Here is a 23,932-nt window from a genome sequence, read left to right on the forward strand (position 1 = left end):
TAATTTGAATGGCGCTTTGATATCGAAAAGAAAGGTCGCACCACTTTCGAGGAACCAAATCGAAATCTATGTTGCACATTCTGAGATCACCATGAGTTATCGTGAGATATAGCTAAATGTTATCTTGAACTTGCCAAAAAGCACCAGATCCAATGATTGTTGAATTCTAAGGTAATTGCAAACCTATTTTCCAACAGAAAAAAAATAAATAAACAGAATACAGAATTTAAAACTACTCATGGTTTTCCTAACCTTTCCCGTCGCGGGAATCACTTTCGCGCATTCTACTGCTATCCACCTGTTGTTCGTGATGTACCATCGCCAGTCGTTTCCGCTTCCTTAGGGGCCTACTCCGTTCGACCATATCTCTGCTTTCCTCCTCGTCTTTTTCCTCCAACAGCTTCTTTTCCACACTTGTCAACCGTTCGTGTAGGGAGGACTGTTCAATCCCCTCACCACTACTGTCTACACACTTCAAACCACCGACTCTCGTAATCTTAAACTTCGGCAACTTTTGCTCCGGACTTTTGTCGTCATCCTCCATAGTTTGCTCATCCTGACTAACCGCTTCCAGGGAGTAACTTTCTGCCTCCGGCATGCTACCACTGGTCGGTTGCTCAAATGGCAGCATAACAGTGGCATCCCGTTGTCTCCGCTGTTCGTGACTGACAGTCGTAAAATCCAGCGGAGAATCATCCATTGTTCTATCCTCTTCAAGTTCTGCTTCACTTATCACTGTCCGAGTTTCAGTACGACTGATTGACGGTTGTTCGGTGTTGGATGTAGGTGACTCACTTTGCTCCGGTTCTACCTTGGATGAATCACTACTCTTCTCACCAGTGGTTGCTTTGAGAAAATCAATCAGAGGAATTGGAATTGGGATGGGAAGTGGAAGGGGAATTACGATAGGATATGGAACCAGTATAGTAACCGGCGGTGCCGGTAAACCTAGCAGGGAAGAAGGAGGACGGATTGTGCTGTCGATATTCGGTGGCAGATTGGTCACCGGAGGAGGGGGTGGCATAGGTGACTGCGGTGGTGGTGTCCCGAAACGGAAGGCAGGATTCATCGGAAAGAAGGGATGACGGACAGCTGCCGCAGCCGGTGGCAGCTGCAGGTAAGGTGGTGGCAGGTTTAAAGCGGGACGAGGATTTGAAGGAGAATCCAGGGTCTCGAATTTTTTTGGATGTGGTAGCTTGGGGATTGAGATGGTTGCACGCAAGTCCGAAACAGTGGAACTGATTGCTGTGGCTTGTTTTGAAAGGATTGACGTACTGCTTACAGTCAAATTGTTATTTAGCACATTTGAGTTATTGTTGTTGTTATTGTGGCTGATTTGCGAGAAATCTCCTTTGCTGCTCATGATTCTACGAGATCCGCCGAGTGCCGTCTGCTGTACCGGACGAAGTGCGGTGCGACGTTTTCGCGTAGCTTTGGCAGGAGATCGAGAAATGGTCACTTGCAGGTTTTTCGACAGCAACTTAGAAACTGGAGCAACCGAAATCAGAGGTTTCTTAATGGGGGACGACTGCATCGCCGGCGATGGTTCCGGTGAGGGGCGCATCGGTAACGATGGCGTTGGTGAAGTCGACTCCGATCGATCCGTTGCCGGAGAAGCTGAACGACTTCTACAATTTTTCAACCAGAGATCAGGAGTGATCAGATTACCTAAAATTGGAAACAAAATTCATATGAACATAATTAAACAGAAAAAAGTCCGAATTACCTCCTGTTGACGTACTCTTTTCCTTTAGGTGCGGATTCATATCCAGATGAGCTTGCGTTTCGTTGCAGAAAATTTGCATTTTGTACTGATTAAGACATTTGTCCGAACAGAACTGCAACTGGGTTACACCGTCCTGGAAGTCCACGTAGCTGACGGCGTGACGCACGTGTCGGCACCAGTCGCACGTTTTGGCTCGCTTAAACGATGCTCGACGACTCTGGGAGAAGCACGATTCCGAACAGAAGATTGTTCCTTCTGTTGTGCCAAGAATTCCGGTCTGATTCGGTGGTACACCCCGACAACACCACTGGCACACAGGTTCTGTGAAAATAAAACGGCATTTGATTATAATAGCAGTAAACTAACTGTTTATACATTTTCATACTCCAATGGTTAAATATTGTCGTAATTTCTAATTGCGTCTAACTTGGTCATTCGATGGAAGGACAATAGTTCACTAATGGGCACCCTCGGTGACCTCTTCTTGCCCGGAGACATTTTCTTTGATGTAGAAGACTGCTGTGTGTGTACATATCTAGTTAGTTACGCACCCACATGGACTTCGTTCTTGTGCGACAACGAGCCAAGAGCGGTGGTGGCGTCTTATGACATGAAAACAGAAAAACAGACACCTCTTGAACATGACACAGCCTCCAATCTTCAAGTGAAACAGCACAGGAACTATATGCACACGATCTGCCGATATAATATATAGGTATCGGTAAGTGAGGTGGGGGTAAACTGTCAGAGGCAAAACGAAACCTTTTTGAAATCGAGCTTTTCTCAAGCGGATCAATTTTCACATTATTTTAATTGATAATCATCGTCAAACGAGCATGCTGACTGACTCTACGGTAGAGCTCGGCAGTTCAACATAGCATGGTTGTGTTCGAGTAATGAACCGGACGGTTTGACGTGGGACGGGCCAGCCATTCGAACAGAACCGAGGCGAAATCGAACGTGTAAGTATGCGCCTATGATTCGGAATTGAATGTTGGTTCATTAAAATCGCGAAACATTATCCCGGCTTGTAACGAACGGCAAGAGTGCGCGCCGGTCATGGCTGAGGTCCGTGCTCTCATTATGATTACCAAAATCCGATTTATTCGGGATCAGCTCGAATATCTCGACTGAGGCAGCCCACAGAAGCATGTGAGCGTATTTGGGATTTTTCGAACATTTGTCCAAGGGTGGCACCGCGGTGCACTCATTATGACGCCACCACTGACTGCACAGTAACACTGACGATCGGCTGAAATCCGAAACCGCCATCGTGTTGTTTGCCTGCTGCTATCGGTGGTGGGCACTAGTCAATGAGCCATGGAAAAATCATTTGCCTGCCTATTCGTTAAGCTCCGATGGACGACGTGCTGTCAAATCGGCCAACGCAGATGCAACCGGCTGTGGTGAGCTATCAATTTGCGTTTCGAATTAGTGGACTTCCAATTGGATGCGGCCGCAGTTTCCATTAATAGTGATTTGTTTATTGTACTATCATGCTCGATTGAATGGTACGCTACTGCGTGCCTGCTAATACAAGACGATGGTATCTGAGTTCTGCTGATTGAACTACTTATAATCCGAAGCCATCATTGTTCGACTTTAGTTTAGCCTTAGGGTGGTAATTTGCTCAATTCAATAATAATGATGTCGAAACAGGAATAACTACAGAGACTATAGGTTACAGAGGCGACTCTCCGCTTTCGTTCAAAATTTAGCGGTTTGTGAGTGCCTTGTCGCTTCTGAAATCTATAGTCTCTGTAAGAATAACGTGCGCCATATTTGAATTGACCATTCCAGAGAGCATACAAAAGAAGAAATTGTTGAAATGCGCCAAAAATTCGTTATGTGACTAGCGTCTGCGGATGAGTCATCCCTTGAACACATTTAGACCCGGACATATCTAAAAAGACAAATGCCTTCAAAAGCAACTTTTGTCCTTCTTTAGGATCCTACCCTCTACCTGCACACTATTCCGTATGAATAAAAGAGTTTGCGTTGCTTATCCCATACTGCTTACACGGAAACTGTTTTATTCTTACAGTCTACTGTCTATCGCAGACTAGTTGGTCATCATGTTGTTTTTGTTCCGAAAAATGTTAACCCTATAAACATTGGTCAAATAAAATGTTTGTCAACTTAGTGGTTGTCAGCCATTTGAGACATTACTACGAAAAATGAAGAAAAATTTCAATATCATGCTTTGGCAAACACCCTCTTACTTCAAGCTTTTACTCTCTTACTTGTCCACATGCCACAAATATCTCCCCTCTCTCGCTCTCTCTCTCTCTCTCTCTCTCTCTCTCTCTCTCTCTCTCTCTCTCTATCTATCTATCTATCTATCTATCTATCTATCTATCTATCTATCTATCTATCTATCTATCTATCTATCTATCTATCTATCTATCTATCTATCTATCTATCTATCTATCTATCTATCTATCTATCTATCTATCTATCTATCTATCTATCTATCTATCTATCTATCTATCTATCTATCTATCTATCTATCTATCTATCTATCTATCTATCTATCTATCTATCTATCTATCTATCTATCTATCTATCTATCTATCTATCTATCTATCTATCTATCTATCTATCTATCTATCTATCTATCTATCTATCTATCTATCTATCTATCTATCTATCTATCTATCTATCTATCTATCTATCTATCTATCTATCTATCTATCTATCTATCTATCTATCTATCTATCTATCTATCTATCTATCTATCTATCTATCTATCTATCTATCTATCTATCTATCTATCTATCTATCTATCTATCTATCTATCTATCTATCTATCTATCTATCTATCTATCTATCTATCTATCTATCTATCTATCTATCTATCTATCTATCTATCTATCTATCTATCTATCTATCTATCTATCTATCTATCTATCTATCTATCTATCTATCTATCTATCTATCTATCTATCTATCTATCTATCTATCTATCTATCTATCTATCTATCTATCTATCTATCTATCTATCTATCTATCTATCTATCTATCTATCTATCTATCTATCTATCTATCTATCTATCTATCTATCTATCTATCTATCTATCTATCTATCTATCTATCTATCTATCTATCTATCTATCTATCTATCTATCTATCTATCTATCTATCTATCTATCTATCTATCTATCTATCTATCTATCTATCTATCTATCTATCTATCTATCTATCTATCTATCTATCTATCTATCTATCTATCTATCTATCTATCTATCTATCTATCTATCTATCTATCTATCTATCTATCTATCTATCTATCTATCTATCTATCTATCTATCTATCTATCTATCTATCTATCTATCTATCTATCTATCTATCTATCTATCTATCTATCTATCTATCTATCGATCTATCTATCTATCTATCTATCGATCTATCTATCTATCTATCTATCTATCTATCTATCTATCTATCTATCTATCTATCTATCTATCTATCTATCTATCTATCTATCTATCTATCTATCTATCTATCTATCTATCTATCTATCTATCTATCTATCTATCTATCTATCTATCTATCTATCTATCTATCTATCTATCTATCTATCTATCTATCTATCTATCTATCTATCTATCTATCTATCTATCTATCTATCTATCTATCTATCTATCTATCTATCTATCTATCTATCTATCTATCTATCTATCTATCTATCTATCTATCTATCTATCTATCTATCTATCTATCTATCTATCTATCTATCTATCTATCTATCTATCTATCTATCTATCTATCTATCTATCTATCTATCTATCTATCTATCTATCTATCTATCTATCTATCTATCTATCTATCTATCTATCTATCTATCTATCTATCTATCTATCTATCTATCTATCTATCTATCTATCTATCTATCTATCTATCTATCTATCTATCTATCTATCTATCTATCTATCTATCTATCTATCTATCTATCTATCTATCTATCTATCTATCTATCTATCTATCTATCTCTCTATCTATCTCTCTATCTATCTCTCTATCTATCTCTCTATCTCTATCTCTATCTCTATCTCTATCTCTATCTCTATCTCTATCTCTATCTCTATCTCTATCTCTATCTCTATCTCTATCTCTATCTCTATCTCTATCTCTATCTCTATCTCTATCTCTATCTCTATCTCTATCTCTATCTCTATCTCTATCTCTATCTCTATCTCTATCTCTATCTCTATCTCTATCTCTATCTCTATCTCTATCTCTATCTCTATCTCTATCTCTATCTCTATCTCTATCTCTATCTCTATCTCTATCTCTATCTCTATCTCTATCTCTATCTCTATCTCTATCTCTATCTCTATCTCTATCTCTATCTCTATCTCTATCTCTATCTCTATCTCTATCTCTATCTCTATCTCTATCTCTATCTCTATCTCTATCTCTATCTCTATCTCTATCTCTATCTCTATCTCTATCTCTATCTCTATCTCTATCTCTATCTCTATCTTTCCTTTCTTTATTGTTCAAACACTTACGCATCGACATTAAGGTCGGAGCAAATTTTCCAATTATGTTTAACTGTATTTTATTATATGTAGAGCCATTTGACTCATGCTTAGTATTTTTAGTACATATTTATTTATTCACATACTTGTAGCATGGGCTACGGGAAACAAGTATTATTTGTATCCCTGATGTAGTAATAGAATACCAGATAAACCGTTGCTTTTCAAGAGATGACGCTTTTCTCAAAATTTGTCCGTTATCTATGTTTACCTACCTAAACAATACCTAATCTAATATTATCTAATTTTCATAACTTCTGCCTAACTTTAATAAAAACAAACTTTTCCTATACCTCTTCATAGCATCTTACTATCATTCTTCCGTGAGGCCGAGAAGGTGATTTTGATACCGTGCGAGAGCCGGGAGCTGAATATTTTTACATTTTTATTCAAAGAAATTAAATTTCGTGATATGGACGCGATAAACAAAAATAATATTTACCAACTATTTGTTGGTTCAAATTTCAAAGGTTATACCGCCTTACCGGTAAACACAAAAGAAACCGAGATGAACGAGAGTGCTGCTGCCAAGCTGAGAAAATTTTTTGTTGCGCAAAATTGGGTTGTTTTCAATATGTACAATATGCGTTACCAAGCAACGACATCTGTTGTATTCAACAGGGAAACATTGACAGTTTCAAGCATCTTTTCACACATGACGCATGATGAAACACTAGCGCCAACTTCGGATATTTATTTTCAGAAACTAGAAGCGGTATCCTATACAGTCTTCAAACTCTGCTTAATGCTGTCTATGAACAAACGCCATTCAGCAGCGTCATAGGGCTTACCAATAGCCCCTTTACATTCAAAAAGTAACTTCGAATAGCCTCTTTATATCCAAACACTAACAAGCATTGTCGTAATTGGCATAACATTTATCGGATTGCTTGTCATGATCTATATAAATGGATACACAAAAGGAAACGCAGTTTGCAATGAAGCAGTGAAATTAACGGGAAACTAGCAGTCATTAACTTTTCGTCGTTCAGCCCAATTTCGGAAGCAGTTTTTGGGCCCAAAAGCGGGGTTCTGTTTATAAAAATGTAAATACTGCATTCTTCTTGCCAATCTGCACACAGCGAATACATTTTCATGAACATAATTTTCGTTTCAAACAAAAAAACTGCTTTTGAAATTGGCAAAATCAATGACGACTAATTTCACCTTAACCGGGGTTGTAAAAATATAGTTTCCACAAGCGTAACAGAGTTTCTGTGGATTATTTTCACGTTTAAACTCATGCTTTGTTACGCTCATTTTTCTTACTGTTCTTACTATTTTCATAATTCTTACTATTGAGAATTCAATCAGTCTTCAAGCATGATCATGAGTATGATATTCAAATGCGCAAATATTGCTGTTTTAGTAAAATGGTTATAACTTTTACAGTTTTCAACGGATTGTTATCATTAACCCCATGATTTCTTTGTTTTTTATCGGCCTTTAAGACTCACATGAAATGAAATTTTTGAAACGCTTTAAACTTGTCTAAAACCTTTGATAAGTTGAAATTATTCCAAAAAAAATGCGTTCTTTTTTGTTTTGTTGTGAACAAATTCTCAAATATATACAGTACTATTATTCTTACAGAAAAATGAAGTTCAACTAATCGATAGCAAATTTTTTCCTCTTTAATATGGAAAAAAGAGATTTAAAATTGGTGCGCCGCAGCCGGAGAAATTTGTATTTATGTGCATGTACTTTCTTTCTTTAAGCAAAATTTCAATTTTAATGCATATCTCAAAAACTATCCTACTTTAAATTTTTCTGACAACATTTTCGGATTCAGCGACCAATTTTACACGAAAAATCACCTCCAGCTTGCTGAGTTCACGCTTTTTGTTTTATTTTGTTAACTAGTGTAATTTATTAAATACAAATATAGCGATAAACTGGAAATAAAATCTCAAAAAAATACCTACCAATGCATAATGGCAAAAACGAGCTCGTAATCCCAATAATTAGAAGCCGTTGATTTGGAATCTCACCGTGAAGAATTCACAAACTGTCCATTTTGCCTGATCCTCTTTAGATCCGCAAAAACATTTGCTATGCGTTCATTTTCTATTGCATAAAGCACGCGGTGTTCAAAATACCGTTATTAAAAAATAAAATAGGCCATTTAAACGGAAAATGCCAATTGGTTTGTATTGCCATCCTACAGATCTGAGCAAATTTTTAAAAAAATCGATCGACGAATTTTTGAGTTACGCCCTTTTGCGGTTTTAAAGGGCAGATTGCTCATATAAAGTAAATAAAAATGTTCAATGACACTTCCAAAATGAACGTAAATCACAGCCGGTATTCTTTTTTTATGCAACATATGCCCATTGTCGTTCATTTTAGGAGTTTTACGCTGTATTTGGACTAACTGGAAATGTTCCGGATTAAGTTATTGCTGTGGAAAATAGCCAGTATCGAACATGAAAAATACTTATCATGCGACTTCGAAAATTACGCCAGAATTTAAAAACTAGATCACTGACAGTCAGATCAACTACCTAGCACAACGTTGGTTATATCTGGACAAGTTCCGGGGACTTCCGGGAACACCCAGACGAGTGGCCAATTTCGTCCATAAACAAAAGCTTATCGTGCGGCACCGTAAATCACACTAGAATTCAATAACTAGATCAATGGAAGCCAAATCTGCTTTCTAGGATCAGATTTGGTCATGTCTGGACATATTTGGGGGACTCCGGGAACCCCTGGGAAGTCAATAACACAATGTGGTACATTTTTGATAATAAAAACATGTTCGGAATTGGCCATTGTAGTTCTTGGTACTCAATTTGGCTTACTTGAATCTATTTTAAAAGTTTTAGTGTGATTTAAGGAGTCGTATGATGAGCTTTTGTTCATGTTCGAAATTGGTCATTTCCTAGGGAAGCCCCCCATTTCCTTCCGGAGCCCCCCAAATATGTCCAGATATGACCAAACCTGACCCTAGATAGCAGGTTTGGCTTCCATTGATCTAGTTATTGAATTCTAGTGTGATTTACGGTGCCGCACGATAAGCTTTTGTTTATGGACGAAATTGGCCACTCGTCTGGGTGTTCCCGGAAGTCCCCGGAACTTGTCCAGATATAACCAACAACGTGGTGCTAGGTAGTTGATCTAACTGTAAGTTTTCAAATTCTGGAGTAATTTGCGGAGTCGTATGATGAGTATTTAATACAGAGTAAAACGCCTAAAATGGTCGGCAATGGGCATATGTTGCATAAAAAATCAATACCGGCTGTGATTTACGTTCATTTTGGAAGTGTCATTGAAGATTCTTATTTACTTTATATGAGCAATCTGCCCTTTAAAACTTCAAAAGGGCGTAACTCAAAAATTCGTCGATCGATTTTTTTAAAAATTGGCTCAGAGGTGTAGGATGGCAATACAAACCAACTGACATTTTCCGTTTAAATGGCCTATTTTATTTTTTAATAACGGTATTTTAAACACCGTGCGCGTCATTTTTCAACGATGGTGTCTTTGGAGTAATTTATCAGTAAAATAGAGCATATGTTTTTACATTATTAGGGTAACCATAAATTTACCTATTAGGGTGATAGAAAACTTTAATTTTTCTTAATAAATACATAAAAAAAAATTTTCTTAGGAAAAATTGTAGAACACACTAAAATGTGCTGAATATAGTAACTATATATCTTTTACTAGTTGCGAGATATAACAATTTGTTTTAAAATGACACTTAAAAATCAATTCTGCATACTTTGCGTCCAAATTTTTTATTGCTTTCCACTGTTCTCGAAAGTTATTCAGTATGTTAAAATAGACATTTTTTAGAAGACGAACAGTCAATAAATAAATTGGATCGAGTTTTAATCGCTTAAATTAGGTTTTACTATGTATTTAGCGGGGAATTGGGCAAAATGGACTATTCTTGCATTTCGCGCTGTATGGAATGGATTGGATTTGATTTTTCTGATGTTTTGACAACATTTAGAAGTTGATTGAGTTCATCTCACGGGCGGCAAATAAGTTTTTATACTGTTTAATTAGCTTTTGCCATGATTTTTGGGTATAATAGGGCAAAATAAACATCTTCCCAAGGTCTGCGCAAGATAGGACTATCACCAATCGATTGGTTGCATTTTTTGACATAGGAATTAGTATCTTGTAAGATTCAAAACCAGCGACTTCTAAAAATTAGGATTACGAGTTCATTTTTGCCCATTGTGCAATGCAGGTAACAATAATAGAACATCCCAAGCAACAATGTGAGTTTTATTGTACTCTTATGGTGGTCATCAAGACCATTTTTGGTCTTAAATACCATCATAAGGCTGTAATAAAACCCAAATTGTTACTTGGGATGGGTCATTCCACGCGAAGTGTCCGAGACCCATGCAATCGACCTTCAAATTTTGCCAGATTATTCGTTTTCGGTCAGGAAGTAAAAATCCAAAATTTGGTGCCGATCAGACATTCCCTCGGTTAAAGGGAGTATTTCCATTTTTAAGGAAAATACCCGTTTTTGTCAAAACCTCTTATTTTCTTTTGCTCATATCTCGGGAAACATTAGGTTTAGAAAGACACTATTTTCACAGTTTCATAGGAAATTACCCAAGGAAAAAGATATTATTTTTGAGCACCAGTGCTGCCAAATATTTTTAAAGTCAATTTGAAAACTATATCTACATTTTTCTCTAAATGAAGACTATTTGATCTCAAAAAATCCAAGTTTTTAGATTTTTTTTACCTAAGAATCACTTATCGCCCTGAGGTATCAATATGGCAAAATTTGGATCAAATCCGTGAAGATCGATTACACGTTTGAACTTTTTCTCGGTCACTGGACGTGGAATGACCCACATGTATTTGATGAATTTTAAATAATCCCCGAATACTAAATGAATCATATCGTTAAAACCGATATACTTTATTCAAGTTGCAGAAATATAATATTATCGTTAAATATAAAGCGAGAAATAAGACTTCTACCCCCATGACACACAATTTTCAACAGAATAACTTTAATTGGGTTTCATCTTCACAATAAACGTACCTGGTTTGTCCAGCATCTTCACCAGCAGGGGACTCTTAGAGCTTTCCCGAGAGCTGTCCTTCTCGGAAGTTGAGCTTTCTCCGTGATGGTGTAAATTAACACCGTTTCGAGTGTTGTTGTTGTTGTTGCTGTTATTATTGTTGATGCAGCTACCTCTGCTATCATTACTGTTATTGGTAGAAGCGATAGTATTATTGCCACCCCCACCGATACTGGCACTACTGGTGGCGGCAGCCTTTCCTAACGACGACGACGATGACGCCGGTGAGGCTACACCTGATGCGACGACTGCTGCTACCGATGCAATGGTATCACGTAACTCGCCGGAATTATGCTGCCGCATATTGAATTGCCTCGACTTGTGCTGCTGCTGCTGTTGCTGTTGCTGAGCCTTACTGTGCTTCGATTTCAGCGTGGATGAGCCTTTACTTGTGCCGTTATTGTTATCCTTGTTGTTGGTGTTGCTGCTGGTGCTGCAGCGATTCGATTCGCCACCTCCTGTCGGGGCTGGGGCGGCGGACATCGGCAGAGTGATATCGATACGATCCACACTGTCCCCGTAACCGTACCAGCCGAGGATATCGTTCATGGCTGTCTCGGCGAAATCCTGTGTGCGAAACGAGCGAGAGAAAAACTTGATGAGAACCTGAGCCGCACACTGTAAAGGGATATTTTCCAAAGTAAAGTCATTATTTTATTAAAATCATGATACCGGACCAAGGTCGAATTTCGCCTACCGGTCCCTGGATCCAGTAGGGTTTGAACAGGGAAAAAGGGAAAGAAAAGAAGGGTATGGTAGAATCGGTGAGATAATAATTGTAACAGGATCCTGTGTTGCCTCTTTACTGGTTGTCTGGTTTGGATTGTTGAGGAAAGTAATGAATTCTTTGGTTGGGCAATGAATAATGCTTAATTTCGCGAGTGCAATCTGCTCCAAAACGAGGAAAGCAAATCTTAAGTGTACATATTTTCAAACCATGCAGTCGTCCCCGAAAAAAAGCACGAATGTGCAACTCTTATCTAATCATCGAAATAGGAGCGAATAAGAAAAATGAACTTCACCGGTTTCCCATTCGCAAACACACGCCAAACCCAGCCCGGGCGGTGTAAGCTGAGAAAGCACCCGAAAGAGGATACTTTTTGCGTCAAACAGCGAATGCTACCGGTCGCTCGTCAGAAGGAAACCCAATATCCGCACACGCCTTCCAGGACGATTCGGTGTACCAGTCTAGAAGAGCTGATTCTAAAATTGTGTTCCGTTCCATTCGGTATCGCGAAACAGGACGATATCGGGTTTCACTTCGTTCAGTTCATCGAGGTATCTACTGCTCAGAAGCCGACCTTCGGTTGCCGTTGCCTACATGAAAGGCGAAAATTGTTGACTGATTAAGGCTGCGATCATTGCCGGTGTACCGCAACCACATTTTCTGCAAAAACATTGTTTGCAACCTGCGTTGAGGGACAGGAATATCAATATGAACATTTATGACGCAGCAGTAAACATGAGGGGGTGAGAGGTGACTTTCACACTTTCGAACAAGTTGAGACGGTAATGATGACAGGATGAAATGGAGACATCAACATGAGGTTTTTACGCATAATCGAAAATCTGTGTCCAACATTGCGAATGATTGCGACAGAAACATTCGACCTTTAGGGACTTGGCAAAAAAATCCATGAAATGCGATTTTTTGCGAGTTAAAAAAAATCAATCCTAACACATTGACAATTAACAGAAATGCATCAAAAGCCTCGATAGATCCGATTAAATAAACTTGGACCGAATTAGACCACGAATATTTTCTTATTGAAGTGTAACATTTTACGGGGCGGTCAAGTTTTTACTACCCACAGGTAGGCGATCGATTCCTATTTTACAACCGCAATGAAAAGCTACAGCTATAATCATGCTTACGCGCTCCATTTGATCTGCTGATGGCTTTTGCATCGGAATGTCGATCTATTTAGGCCTCTGAAATATTTCGTTGGATTGATCCGGGACCGACCGACCGGCCGGCCGAGCCGGTCTAGTTTAGCTAGTTGGCGAGTAACCTGATATTTTTGATGGCCCGTCCTCGCGAATGTAACTTAATGATGACAAACTATGCCTCATTAACGGCTTGAGGATGATTAATAATCTGTCTGCTCATCGCCAGTAGGACTAAGTCAGGTGTAACGACACAAGTGGAACGAATCCTAATCTGATTTTGGCACAAACGCGACGCCATTCGGTACGGTTGGTCAGAATTTATCAACGGGTGACGGTTTGACACAAAACCGCGTATGCTGAGGCGATGTTTTAATGTAGAATGGCTTCCTGTAAGTGCACACCGTGGTTGGATAGAGACACAAGAAGTGCACGATGAGCCAAATGACAGTTGCTTGGAAGTTGTAGGTTCAACAACAATCGCCACAGGTCATTCAATTCTCGTTAAAACCATATTAAAATTTAATTTACGACGAACAAATTCACACACAGTAAAATCTACGCTGTTTGGCTAATTCTGTCGGACTGTCCAAACGTTATTTTACTTTACCATAAATTTTAAAATTCTCCTTTTTATTACCGGATTCAAAATAAAAGAGTAGATTAGGCTGACCAGACGTCCCGGATTACTAAGCGTCCCGGAAAGTGTCCCGCATTGCTAATTTTTTAATCGAAACAGTTTCTAAGGATGAAACATAGGAAATTATGTTACATCACATGAAAAAACCTACTGCTGCCAGCACTCGTCAGCCGGAGCACCCTCCCCAGTTACGGCCCCAGCCAGCCGGCACCACTAACTTCTCATATGGCCAATGTCGCTGGTGACTGTTCTCTTCATCTTCAGCTTGCTTTATTATCCCCCAGCAGTATTTCAATACTGGACGGACCCTGGGACAATTTGATGCACTCAACGCTTTTGAGATGAACTGAAGTCCATTCTCCATTGTAGCATGCATGCTGAAACTCCGACAGGCTATCATGGGACTTAATGAAGAGCAAAATCCGTCTGGCGAAGCACCTACCCCTGTGTATCTCCGAATTCTTATCCGTCACAAAACACTGATTTTCTCTCGGATGCCAATGACACAGATCCCTTGCCAAGTCATGACCTTTTATCACGAACCCATCCCCAAAACCAATCTCGAATCTGCTACAAACCCTACCGCGAGCCAGAGCACTTGTAGCCATTCCCAGACGAATTCGCCGTACAGTACAGCGGTCAGTATTCAGTTTTTTTCGACAAAGCACCATCCGTAATGCTGTGATCAGCCTTGACTTTCCGAATGACTCTCAACCGCAGTTGACGGTCCAGAGTTCAACCATAACGGGAGTAGTGTCACATTCGGACTAGTGTTACATTCGGGCTAGTGCCCTTCGGGCATGTGGTATTCGGCTTTTGGTATTCTGGCTAGTGTTATAAAACCGCGTGAGCGGCGGATGCTCCGCACGGCCGCGCCCGGATCCCTGAGTAGGGCATCTCCTCTCATGACCTTCAAAACCTACGAGTATTTCGACTCGTCTGTTCTCAGGATAAGAGCGTCGCCCTTATTCGCTCGCTTCCTTGTCGGTTTAGGCGGAGCTTTCTCTTTTTTTTCTTGACCTTAATCTCGATCCACGGGCCACCCGTCTTGATGCTTTCCGCTGGTTGATCGGTTGGCCAACCCGCTAGCCTGTGGACTTGTACCGATCAGGCGTTTTTGGTCTACCAGGGGTGCCATCCCCCGGAGACTGTCTCAGACGCTTGGTGGATGCCTTACCGCTGTTGGCAGCGCTCTTCGTGGCCTCCTGGGCTCCGTCAACAGGCAGGCATCCGTCTGTAATGACTTCGACGCCTTCACGGCCCCCTTCTTCACCTGTCCTGCACGCGCCACGAAGTCGTGCAAGCTCTGCTTCAAGTCCTTGAAGAAACTGCTGCGACCTGACGTGAACTCGATGATTATATCGAGCTGCTGTGACACTGCTACCAGTTTAGGTAGTGCGTCCCTATTATTTTGCACAATAGTCGGAAAATTGCGATTTTTGGCCAAAATTAATTTTAGATGATATTTGTTACAAAAGAAATTAATTTAACTTATAAGAACTCATATTTAGAGTGATTTGGGGAAAAATGATAAAATGTTTCCGACATAAATATTTGCTTGAAAAAAAAATTTCTTTCTCGCGGAGATTCTCCCATTTTCTCATTGAAACTCTTTTCAGGTACTAAATAAATTTAGTAACAAAGATAATCAAATATGTTGAAAGAGTACTTAAAATTTTAAAGACTTGCTAAAACTATGACAATTTTAATTTTTTTTCGGAAAATGTCAAATTATAGCAAACTTTTAATTCGTGTTTTGATACAACATAATTTTTAATTTAATTTTTTGATTTTTTTTAAAATGACTTATTTTTCAAACTTTTGAAATGGGCAACTTTGACGGCTTATATTTTTTTTCTATCAAAATTTTATTCGCGAATCATAAAAATATAGACCATTTACTACAAAACCGCGTTTAGGCATGTGCTAAAATGTGAAATTTTACATTCGGCAATTTTGGCCGCTACTTTAGATGGAGCCCTTCTTATGTTCCTTGGTGGAGAAAGCTGGATCCTCCGCCCGCGAGCGTAAATTTGTAAATTTGTTTAGAAGACTCATTTTGATTCTCCCCCTTCAAGCCGTTATCCAAACTCATTTGCAGTAGTCGGCTTAAAGTTCGCGTGGCGATCTATGAAAGAGGAAGGACCATGCGAGGGTTGGGGCAGCGCCTTATGGGCAACTCAGAGCCAGATCGGCGTAAATCAGAAAAATGCATCTAAACCAAGGGGCTTCCAACAGCAATGATTACTACGCATCTTTGAAAAAAGTTACTTTTGATTACTTTACTGATTACCTCTGTTTACCAGTAATCAATCTCTTGTGATTACTACAAATTAATCATGATTACCAATGATTACTTAAGATTTTCATTGATTAATATACTGATTACCTAATCAATTCATTCGTAAATGATTACAAAAGTAATGTCTGATTACTACGCACTTACACGCCTTGCTGGAAACCCTTTGATCTGAACCTACACACGCCCGGTGGTCGCCGGTCGATAGATTTGGAACGTACTTGAAGGCCTACCAGGTTTTACGGAACAGAGACACATGCACCGTTTGCCATCTCGCCGTTTCAAATCACTACCACCCGTACCACGCGACTTTACTAAGGGAGCTCGTCGCAAATGCCAAGCCTAAATCATGTTGTATATCGTGTCCGAGTCATGTCCAATAACAAGCTGCCAGTTTACCGAAGTTGAGACCTTACTGGCATCGGCCCCAATGGGTCCCAATGAACCACTCAGACACTTGGTAAACCAGAAGTCTAAGATCTAGGAGTTCTTCTCTTCTTCTTCTTCAGCAGCATAGAGCTGTTTCAAGCACTCGTCTCCATTCAACTCGGTCTTGGGCCACTCGTCGCCAATTTCCTAGTCGTCTCAGAAGTCGCAAATCGCTTTCGACCTGGTCGAGCCATCGTGCACGTTGGGCCCCCCTGCTCCTGGTGCCGGTGGGGTTGTTGAAGAGGACTATTTTCGTCGCACTGTCGTCCGGCATCCTTACGACGTGTCCGGCCCACCGTGGCCTGCTAACTTTCGCTAGATGTACGATGGGAGTCTCCCCAAACAGTGCCTGTAGCTCGTGATTCATACGCCTCCGCCACTCTCCGCTTTCAGTTTGTAATCCGCCAAATATCGTCCGCAGTACTTTTCGCTCAAACACGGCAAGGGCGCGTGTGTCCTCGGTAAGCAGCGTCACGGCTTCAAGTCCATAAAGAACTACCGGTCTAATAATGGTTTTGTGCATTGTTAGCTTCGTGCGGCGGCGTATGCTTCCTGATCGTAACGTTTTACAAAGAGCAAAGTAGGCTCGATTTCCCGCTTGGATGCGCCGCTGGATCTCCTTACTAGTGTTGTTGTCCGCGGTCACCAGCGATCCCAAATACACGAGCTCCTCTAGTTCGTCGCCGTCAACGGTACCGTCCGTGGGAGGCGCGCGTTTGTTTCCTTTTAGCCTCTTCCTTTCATGTATTTGGTTTTCGACGCATTTATTTTTAGCCCAATTCTTCTAGACTCCGCTTTCAGTCTGGCGTAGATTGCCTTCGCCGTCGCAAAGTTCCTGGCAATGATATCGAAATCATCTGCAAAGCCTAGTAGTTGGCTACCCTTGGTAAAAATCATGCCTCTCGTTTCGATGCCCGCTCGTCGGATCACCGCTTCAAGAGCGATGTTGAACAGCATGCAGGATAGACCGTCACCTTGTCTCAAGCCTCGCCGCGTCTCGAAGGAACTCGAGAGTGTCCCAGAGATGCGTACGAAACACATCACTCGATCAAATGTAGCTCTGATCAGTCGCGTTAGTTTGTCCGGAAAAGCATATTCGTGCATTATCTGCCATAGCTTGTCTCGATCGACTGTATCGTATGTTGCTTTGAAATCAATAAAGATGTGATGCGTGGACACGTTGTACTCCCGACATTTCTGCAAGATCTGTTGGATAGTAAAAATTTGGTCCGTAGTTGCGCGAGCCCCATGAAACCCGCCTGATAATTCCCTACGAAAACTTCTGCTATCGGTGACAGCCGGCGTAACAGGATCTGGGAGAGTACCTTGTAGGCGGCGTTTACCAGCGTAATACCACGATAATTGCAGCAGTCTAGCTGATCACCCTTTTTGTAGATGGGACAAACCACTCCTTCCATCCATTCCTCCGGCAGCTTTTCCTCCTCCCCTCTCTCTCTCTGTCTGTTTACAACCACGGGTCCAACCAGGAGTTTCTGGTTTTTCCCGGGACTTGGCTACGATGGATGTGATCCAGTGCTGTGTGGCAATCTCGGATGGATTGTCGGACCCATTCGAATCTCGCAGGGGACTTCGACAAGGAGATGGTCTTGCCTGCCTGCTATGCCTGCCTGCTATGCCTGCCTGCCTGGCACGATTTTCAATAAATTCACAGTCAGCTTTGCTAATGACGTAGAGGCTGTCAGAAGATCATTTAAGACGGTGGAAAAACAGTACACCAGACTAAAACGCGAAGTAGAGAAGATTGAATTGAAGATGAATACGTCTAAAACGAAGTATATGCTGGCGGGCGGGACCGACCACGACAGGGCCCGCTTGGGCAGTACCGTGGTAATCGACAAGGATGGGTTTGAGGTAGTCGACGAGTTCGTATACCCTAGTTCACTGGTAACAGGGGACAACAATACCAGCCGTGAGATTAGAAGGCGTATTATTAGCGGAAGTGGGGCCTACTACGGACTCCACAAACACTTGCGGTCGAACAATCTGAGCCCCCGTACAAAGTGCACACTGTAGAAAACGCTAATTAGACCGGTTGTCATTTACGGGCACGAAACGTAGACACTGCTAGAAGAGGACCTACGAGCACTCGGAGTTTTCGAACAGCGGGTACTAAGAACTATCGTGCGTCTCTACGGCGAACCCAGTATTCAGAAAGTGGTTACAGCTGGACGGACACGTTGGGTAGGACATGTTGCTAGAATGCCGGACAACTATCCTGGAAAAATGATTTTCGAATCGAAACCGGTAGGAACAAGACGAAGAGGACACAGCGAACGAGGTGGCAAGACCAGGTGAAGCAAGATCTGGCGAGTACTGGGTGTCCGCGGAACTGAAGACCAGCTGCCATAGACCGGAATAGATGTAGAAATTATACTGCGGAATTCTTGTCATAAGACGTCAAGCCAATTAAGTAAGTAAGTACTTAACGTGTATGCGTATTTCAATAGTGAATTTCCAACAATAAACTGTTCGAACTTCGATATTAGTATAGATTTCGGTTATACATCCTTATCTTCCCGAAAGACGTAGTTCTAAGTAAAGAAAAGTCATGCTCAATGCACTGTTGGACGTTGCGGTGCCGGTCTAAGAATTTCCTAGCATCATATTGCGCTTCCCACTCTAATTACAAGTTTTTGGCATCAGGTTCTAACCAAATAATGGATGCGTGCAAATGCACATCAAACAAAAGTTCTTACACCGTTGCGTTCATTAGTTGATACAAATTTCAAACGAGTTTTCCAACGAGTACATTTTCGAGTGCATATCCATTTCCAATAACAACGGCCCTAATCGGCAAAAGTTTACTCTCACGGGTTGGGCGTTTTTGTTTTGGTTTCGAGCCGGTTTATTGACCGGGCCTGCAAGTGCCTGGAATGATGGAGCATTCGGTGCGGAGTCCTGCAACATGTTCGAAATGATTCGAGCCGACGAAGCGAGAAGCCCACCGCGAGTTTCGGTTTCGCAAACGTAAGGTCGACCGACACCAGGCAGGGTAAGTGAAACTCATCCACTGTGCCGTTTTGCGGAGTTTATTTTCGCTTTTTCGCGTACTTTTAATACGTTTGGTGTTGTGTTGTAGGAATGCCGTGAGATGTTTTGCAAGTTTATTTGCACTGTATCACATTTCAATTAGCAATTCTCCCTTTGTGTAAGATCTTTTTTTTGCCTCGCTGGTTGTGAAGGTATTCCGTGTCACACGGCGCGGCTTTCTGCCGTTTTACTGGCACTTTGTGCCGCTCGTTGCTTCGATGTGCACGGTCGGCTAGAATTTCCCGTCGTTTCAGGTTTTCCGCCCGGTGTCACTTGCGACAACGCACACACACACAGTTGCTTGCGGCTCTTCGGGCTCGCAATAATAAAAACAAGCCCTACATAAACGATGTATAATTATAATTTGAATCGTATCGTATGACAGTGCCGAGATTCGTTTACGCGAGCTTGGAAACTGACAGCTGCAAGCAGAGTCGGCCTTACTTACGTCTAGATGCTCCATCAGGCCGCCCGGGCTGGAAATTGGACCTCTCCGGCGTGCATTACAGCGACTCCAAAACTGGAAGTTGCTCGGTCCTCAGCTGTAAATGCGATATCGTCTAAATGAGAGTCAATTTCGACAACTTTTGCGGTGCACCTCCTGCAGTGTATCAAAGTTCCCAAATGTTGATGACATGGAAGAAGAACAGTTGATTTACTCCAGCAAATATTACTTTCAAACTCGTAAATTCCGTTTATTGATGGAAATAGCAGTTTTGTGTTTACTGGTTGACCAAAAAATGCATAGTTATTCACCCCTACTGGCCTAGGTAGGGTTCTCAGGGAAAGATCACCACATCGATTCTGTGCGAAACAAAACGAGTGGGAATTGCGCCCAGCTGCCCAGCTCGGACTGTAATATTTTCCGATATATTTATTACCTCCATTGCAGTTCCAGCTCAGTCGGTCCATCGGGTGCTCGATGCTGACTTTGCATACCGGATTGAGTTTCAACAGGTCTGACTCTCCGGTGTCAGTCGTAATTTTTCGTCCATTGCACGTTTGTCACCGTGTGCTCGCCGGCTGGCAGACCAATCATGCGAGTAACAAGCATCGATTAAATTGATTAAATTTCATTTCAAGCTTTAAATTGTAAATTTTAATTCATTTACACAAACGTATCGTGGCACATTGCAATTGTCACCGGTCGTTCGTTCGACCGGACCGGACTGGACTGGACAAGCCGCCGCCGCCATGCGTTCGTGTGAGAAGAGTGGCCACCGACAGCTGAGTCACCTCGGATCGTATTGCGGCCAGACTCGTTTATCCGAGGAAGAAGTACGACACGTTTCCCATCAGTGTTGCAAAACAAAACCCGAGAACCCGTCTGTCGGATTGGTTTTCCATCTGATTGCGTATCATTTTTCCACGGCTTCCACGCAGACAGTGTTTTGCTGGAAACTGGTTTTTGCCAATGTGACATGTTGAGCGAAGTTTCTGCGTATTTTGAGTTGATGTATTTTTCGTCGGACTTTCGGATCGTTTTGGCGTGCTGCTGCTGCTGCTGAAAACAGGATATGGTAATCCGTTTCCGAGCGTTATCCTCATCAAGGAGCTGTAATCATATAACAACCGAGAGAGAGAAAGGCAGCGTAGTTTTTCATCATCCATTACGAGGCGCAGCCCGGAACACGATAGCATAACACATAAATTTGACGTTAAACTTCGCGCTGCGCAACATGAAACCGGTGCTGCAGTATCGAATTCGAAACTCTTCATGAAAAAATATTTCCCACCAGCAGTACAGTGGTGGCACGGTGGTGACGTTCACAGAGGCCATCGTAGTGTAACCGAACGGACGTAAATTTAATTTGAGGAATATGAACAATACTTTTGAATCGGGACTTAATAGGACATTCGCGAATACCTACGTGAATAATGTGATTTACAATAACAATTTATCACGATACCTATTGTAATCGCAAGAAAATTGCAAACATGTCGAACATGTGAAGGCTTATTAAACACTAGCTGAGTACCCGATCTTTTTTGTCGGAAGATTTGACCACTGCGACCATCTTACTCGGGGCGCCTTTGTATCACCGCCACTTGTATATCAGTTATTGTAATCGAAATGCTTATAATGCAAAAATATTAAAATATTGTTCCTCTTTTAGAAGTTCTTCCCCATTTGTCAACTTTCCCTTTCTTGTCTACCCGGTGACGAGCACATCTGTTTTCTTTACGCAAATCCCTATAACACCCTATAAAGAAAGAGAAACAGAGAAATTTTTCCTATTTGCACCTGCCGCTTTTAACAACAGCCACCCCACCCATAAGAAATAAATAGTTTTATTATTGTACTTTTTTGAACACAGCTTTTTATTTAATTATTAGTTTAGTACTGCATCGTATCCTGAAATCGGAAACATGCCATATAAAGCTGACCATGAGAAAAACATGGTGTTCACAGATCCACTACAAACTGTTTGAATGATTGCCCCTGTAACTCAAATCAAGTGTCGGCCAACAACACTTTGCACTAATGATCGAACACTTTTTATACGGGTAAGTGACCCTGTGATTCGGTTCATAATTACACTTGACGAACCTATAGCTGGGAGCATTGCAGTTTAGTGTTTCGTATTCATTTTTTCTGTTGTACGGATACATTGTTACAGTCATGTGGGCGTTACTCCCCCTTCCTGTCAGCAACTCCCGGTCATCAACTCCTCCTTTTGCCCCACCGTCACTTATGGGAGAACCGTGTAAACATTTCGGAGCCTCACCCTGTTATGAACCCCCCCCCTTATGTCAACTCCTTCAGTTCTGATTCCCTTATGTCAAGGAACATGTATGCTAAGTTTGACAAAAAATGGTCAAGGCGTTTCGGAGTTAAAGCTTACCGCCCCCCCCCCCCCCTATTAAGGACCATCCTCCCTTCCTATTAGGGAACCTCCCCCTTCTTTTTATTTACCCCCAGTGCTTCTCTTTATTCAAGGAACATGTGTGCCAAGTTTGATGAAGAACCATCCAGTCATTTCGGAGTTATGACCTCCCCCCTGTTATGAATCCCAAACCCCGCTCCTCTTGTTGTCAATCCATCAGTGCTGATTCCCTTATGTCAAGGAACATGTATGTCAAGTTTGGGGAAGAACCGTCCAGGCATTTTGGTATTATGGCCTCCCTCTCCCTCTTATCAACCCCCCAGCGCTGATTCCCGTATATCAAGGAATTTGTGTGCCAAGTTTGGTGGTGATCGGTCAAGGCGTTCTGGAGTTATGGTGGAACATACAAACTCACGCTCCGTTTTATCTATACCTATAAAGAAGGATTTCTGTCTGTCTGTCTGTCTGTCTGTCTGTCTGTCTGTCTGTCTGTCTGTCTGTCCTGTGTTCCTTATAGAATCAAAAACTACTGAACCAATCGGCGTGAAAATTTGCATGTAGAGGTTTTTGGGGCCAGGAAAGGTTTTAGTGATGGTTAGAGACCCCTCCCCCCACTAAGAGGGGGGGCTCCCATACAAATGAAACACAAATTTCTGCATAACTCGAGAACTAATCAAGCAAATAGAACCAAATTTGGCATGTGGGTGTTTTCGGTGACAAGAATTTATTCTAGGGTAATTTGAGACCCCTCCCCTCTTTATAAGGGGAATTATAACTCCTCTCCCCTTTAAGAGGGGGGGTTTCCATACAAATTTCCTCATAACTCGAGAACTAATCAAGCAAATGGAACCAAATTTGGCATGTGAAAGTTTCCGAGGGCAAGAAAATTTTCTATGTTGAATTAGGACCCCTCCTCACTTTAAGAGGGGGGCTCCTGTACAAATGAAATACCAATTTCCTCATAACTCGAGAACTAATCAAGCAAATGGAACCAAATTTGGCATGTGTGTGTTTTTGGAGACAAAATTTTTTTCTATGATGAATTGGGACCCCTCCCCACTTTAAGTGGGGGGGGGCTCCTATACAAACGAAATACAAATTTCCTTATAACTCGAGAGCTAATCCAGCAAATGGAACCAAATTTGGCATGTAGGTGTTTTTGGAGGCAAGAATTTTTTCTATGATGAATAAGAACCTCTCCCCACTTTAGGAGGGGGGGCTCCTATACAAATGAAATATAAATTTCCTCATAACTCGAGAACTAATCAAGCAAATAGAACCAAATTTGGCATGTGGGTGTTTTCGGTGACAAGATGTTATTCTATGGTAAATTGAGACCCCTCCCTCTTTATAAGGGGAATTGTAACTCCTCTCCCCTTTAAGAGGGGGGGCTTCCGTACAAATTTCCTCATAACTCGAGAACTAATCAAGCAAATGGAACCAAATTTGGCATGTGAAGGTTTT

At 41.3% G+C, this 23,932-nt stretch overlaps 1 protein-coding gene across 1 annotated transcript in view; it reads right to left on the reverse strand.

The window, feature by feature from the left end:
* Positions 1 to 247: 247 nt before the first annotated feature.
* The window catches only part of LOC128735114 (sine oculis-binding protein homolog), a 51,748-nt gene continuing 28,063 nt past the window's right edge, over positions 248 to 23,932 (reverse strand). The window contains exons 2-4 of the mRNA XM_053829608.1: positions 11,295 to 11,901; positions 1,727 to 2,047; positions 248 to 1,668 (exon numbers count right to left, since the gene is read on the reverse strand). Coding sequence (XP_053685583.1) covers positions 248 to 1,668; positions 1,727 to 2,047; positions 11,295 to 11,901 — 2,349 coding nt within the window. The remainder of the gene's footprint in view (positions 1,669 to 1,726; positions 2,048 to 11,294; positions 11,902 to 23,932) is intronic.

This window comes from Sabethes cyaneus, chromosome 2 (genome assembly GCF_943734655.1).
Source record: "Sabethes cyaneus chromosome 2, idSabCyanKW18_F2, whole genome shotgun sequence".
Taxonomy (NCBI): Eukaryota; Metazoa; Arthropoda; class Insecta; order Diptera; family Culicidae; genus Sabethes; species Sabethes cyaneus.